General features: G+C 57.5%; 1 protein-coding gene across 1 annotated transcript; it reads left to right on the top strand.

Moving 5' to 3' along the window:
* Positions 1-742: 742 nt before the first annotated feature.
* LOC125554209 lies at positions 743-2,321 on the top strand. The gene has a single exon (XM_048717794.1). The coding sequence runs from the start codon at positions 751-753 to the stop codon at positions 2,119-2,121; it is 1,371 nt and encodes a 456-aa protein (XP_048573751.1). The 5' UTR covers positions 743-750; the 3' UTR covers positions 2,122-2,321.
* The last annotated feature ends 390 nt before the right edge of the window (positions 2,322-2,711 follow it).

The following is a 2,711-nucleotide window of genomic DNA, read 5'->3' as shown; positions in this document are numbered from 1 at the left end:
CGCGCGGCGCGACCGGCGCCTGTTGGAGATGCTCTTAGTCTTCATTGGTCAACAGATGAGCAGGACGGTCTACCCCCTGAAAATCGGGGGGAGAGGTTTGTGATTGATTGTTAGATAAAAAAAACCTGTAAATCTTTGTATGTTTATTAGCACTTTTGTGGACCGCCATATCAATTGGGATCGAGCGAGGCTCGCGAGACTGGCGGAAAGCTTCTGCCGGACCGTCGTACCCAAACGTTTTTTTTTTTTTAACCCTGCCTTTTATATTGAGAGTTTTATAGAGATTGGGTAGAAATAGGGAAAATAATAGCGTTGCTCTGAGTGAGTGTGATTATTTTTCATCTTGCGTATGTGATGCACACATGGCATGAGGGTAAATACTGCTCCCAAAGCTGAGAAAGCAACAAAAATCGATGTCACCTGAAACGGACGCATCGTATACCGTCTGCTTCTGCGTGTACGTAGTCGGTTCATCGGTGCACGTCAGACATAGCTCGTGAACGACACGTACACACGTAGTACGTGCTAGGCTCCAGACACGGCACCGGAAAGCTAACTTGGACACGTTCCATCAACGTTCACAGGACGACAACAGCAGGGCATCACAGCCTGACCATCCTAGCGGTACCGTGCATGAGTCACGCGCACGTCCTTTACAACTGCATTACAACCAACATTTCACTCACGGTAATACTCAAATCAAATACAGTAAAGAAAATTGGCTTATAAATAAACACGTACTCCAGACGCATGCACACACACCACATGAGCAGGAGTGAGAGTGAGCCACACATCACACACGCTACACCGGCCGGGATCATCGAAATGGCGACCGGCGTCGGCAACGGCAGTGGCCCATCGACGAACGACGCGCTCCAGTCGATCCTCGCCGCCGCGCGCCCGTTCCTCCGGGGCGACCTCGCGGCCGTCGACCCCGAGCTCCCCTCGCTCGTCTCCGTCCTCGTGTCCGCCGGCGCCGGCGAGTGCTACCACAAGCACGGCACCTTCCTCGCGCACCTGCTCGACGTCTACCGCATCCTCCGCCTCTGGGGCGCGCCCGACGCCGTCGCCCGTTGCGGCCTCTTCCACTCCTCCTACTCCAACTCCTACGTCAACCTCGCCATCTTCGAGCCCGACGTCAGCCGCGCCCGCGTCCGCGCCATCGTCGGCGCCGCCGCCGAGCGGCTCGTGCACATCTTCTGCATCGTCCCGCGCCACGCGCTCATGCACGACGACCTCCACCTCCGCTACACCGACGCCGAGCTCCGCGACCACCTCGCCGCCGCCGAGGCGTCCCTCCAGGCCGCGCGCTCCGGCGGGGCCAGGCCGGAGGACAAGGCGGAGCCGTGGCGCGCGAAGCTGCGGTCCGTGGTGCCGGAGGAGGGCGTGGTGGTGCCGCACATCCGGACGGGGGAGCCGGTCGGGCTGTCGCGGCGCGTGCTGGCGGTGTTCGTGCTGATGACCGTCGCCGACTTCAGCGACCAGTACACGGACTACCAGGACAAGCTGTTCCACAACGACGACGGCCGCCTCGAGTTCGCGGGCGACAACTGGGCCGCGCTCTGGCCGGGCACCGGCAAGCCGGGGCTGTGGGTGAGCGCCATGTCCAGGCTCGCCGCGCTGTACCGCCTCATCGCCACCGACGAGCAGCTCCGCCACATGGAAGAAGGGTCGACGAAGACGACGGCGGACGAGCAGGACGCGGGCCTGGAGCTTCGCATCCCGCCCGTGTTCGACCGGTGCAGCAAGGTGCTGGACCCCGGCGAGCAGATCGCGGCGAGGGACCTGTACTGGGAGGCGATCTGCAGCGACGGCAAGGAGGGCGCGGAGTCGCTGCTGCGGCGGTGCATCGCGAAGAACCCGTACGTGGGGGAGCCGTGGCTGGTGCTGGCTCAGGTGCTGCTCAACGGCGGAGGGAGGTGGGAGGAGGCGGAGGCGGCGGCGGCGGAGGGGCTGAGGCTGGTGCTGGAGTGGGGCAGCAGCTGGGACAAGAGGATGTCGTGGGAGGGGTGGGTGTCGTGGGGGAGGGTGATGAGGGACAAGGCCAAGGAGAAACAATGGCCGCGCTCTGCCTGGGGCATCATCAACCTCGGACTCGTCAAGCACATCCACGACGACTAGCTGCCGTCATTTATAACTCGCTCAGCTGTGGTGCTTACTTAGCGCGAGTCTGTCTTCATTGGCTGTGTGATGGTGTGGTATTTGAGTATGTGGCCTATGTTTGTGTCATTGTGTGTTCATTAGCGTGATGGTGTGGTATCTGTGTATGTGACCTATGTTTGCTGGTATGGTTGGTTAATGAATAAATCTTTACCTATTAATAAAGTGGCTATCGCTTTTGATCGTCTGTCATTAAAATTACCTTTTAAGTTGGTAAAAATTATCCACCAATGCCACTGGTAAATGAAAAAACGATTCAACTTTTCGGACAAAAATCACCGCCTCCTTCGTTGCTTTATAGGGACGCGACGTGCAATAGTCACTGAATGAAGAGCAGCGGAGCGGTCGGCCAATCCCTCCTCTAGCGATGAGACCTAGGTTCGATCCTTTTAGCTTCCTTTTCTCACGCATGTCGTACCCATGTATGTGTTCATCGGCCGGCCCATGTGCGGGGCTTCACTCCTTTTTTTTTCATTTTACTTTTTTGTCTTTTCTTTTCTCTTTCTTTTTTCTTTCTTCTTTCTTCTTTATTCTTCAAATTACTTGGGGAT

Source organism: Triticum urartu, chromosome 4 (assembly GCF_003073215.2).
Source record: "Triticum urartu cultivar G1812 chromosome 4, Tu2.1, whole genome shotgun sequence".
Taxonomy (NCBI): Eukaryota; Viridiplantae; Streptophyta; class Magnoliopsida; order Poales; family Poaceae; genus Triticum; species Triticum urartu.
Note: the sequence above shows the minus strand (reverse complement) of the source record. Positions and strands in the feature narration are given on the sequence as shown.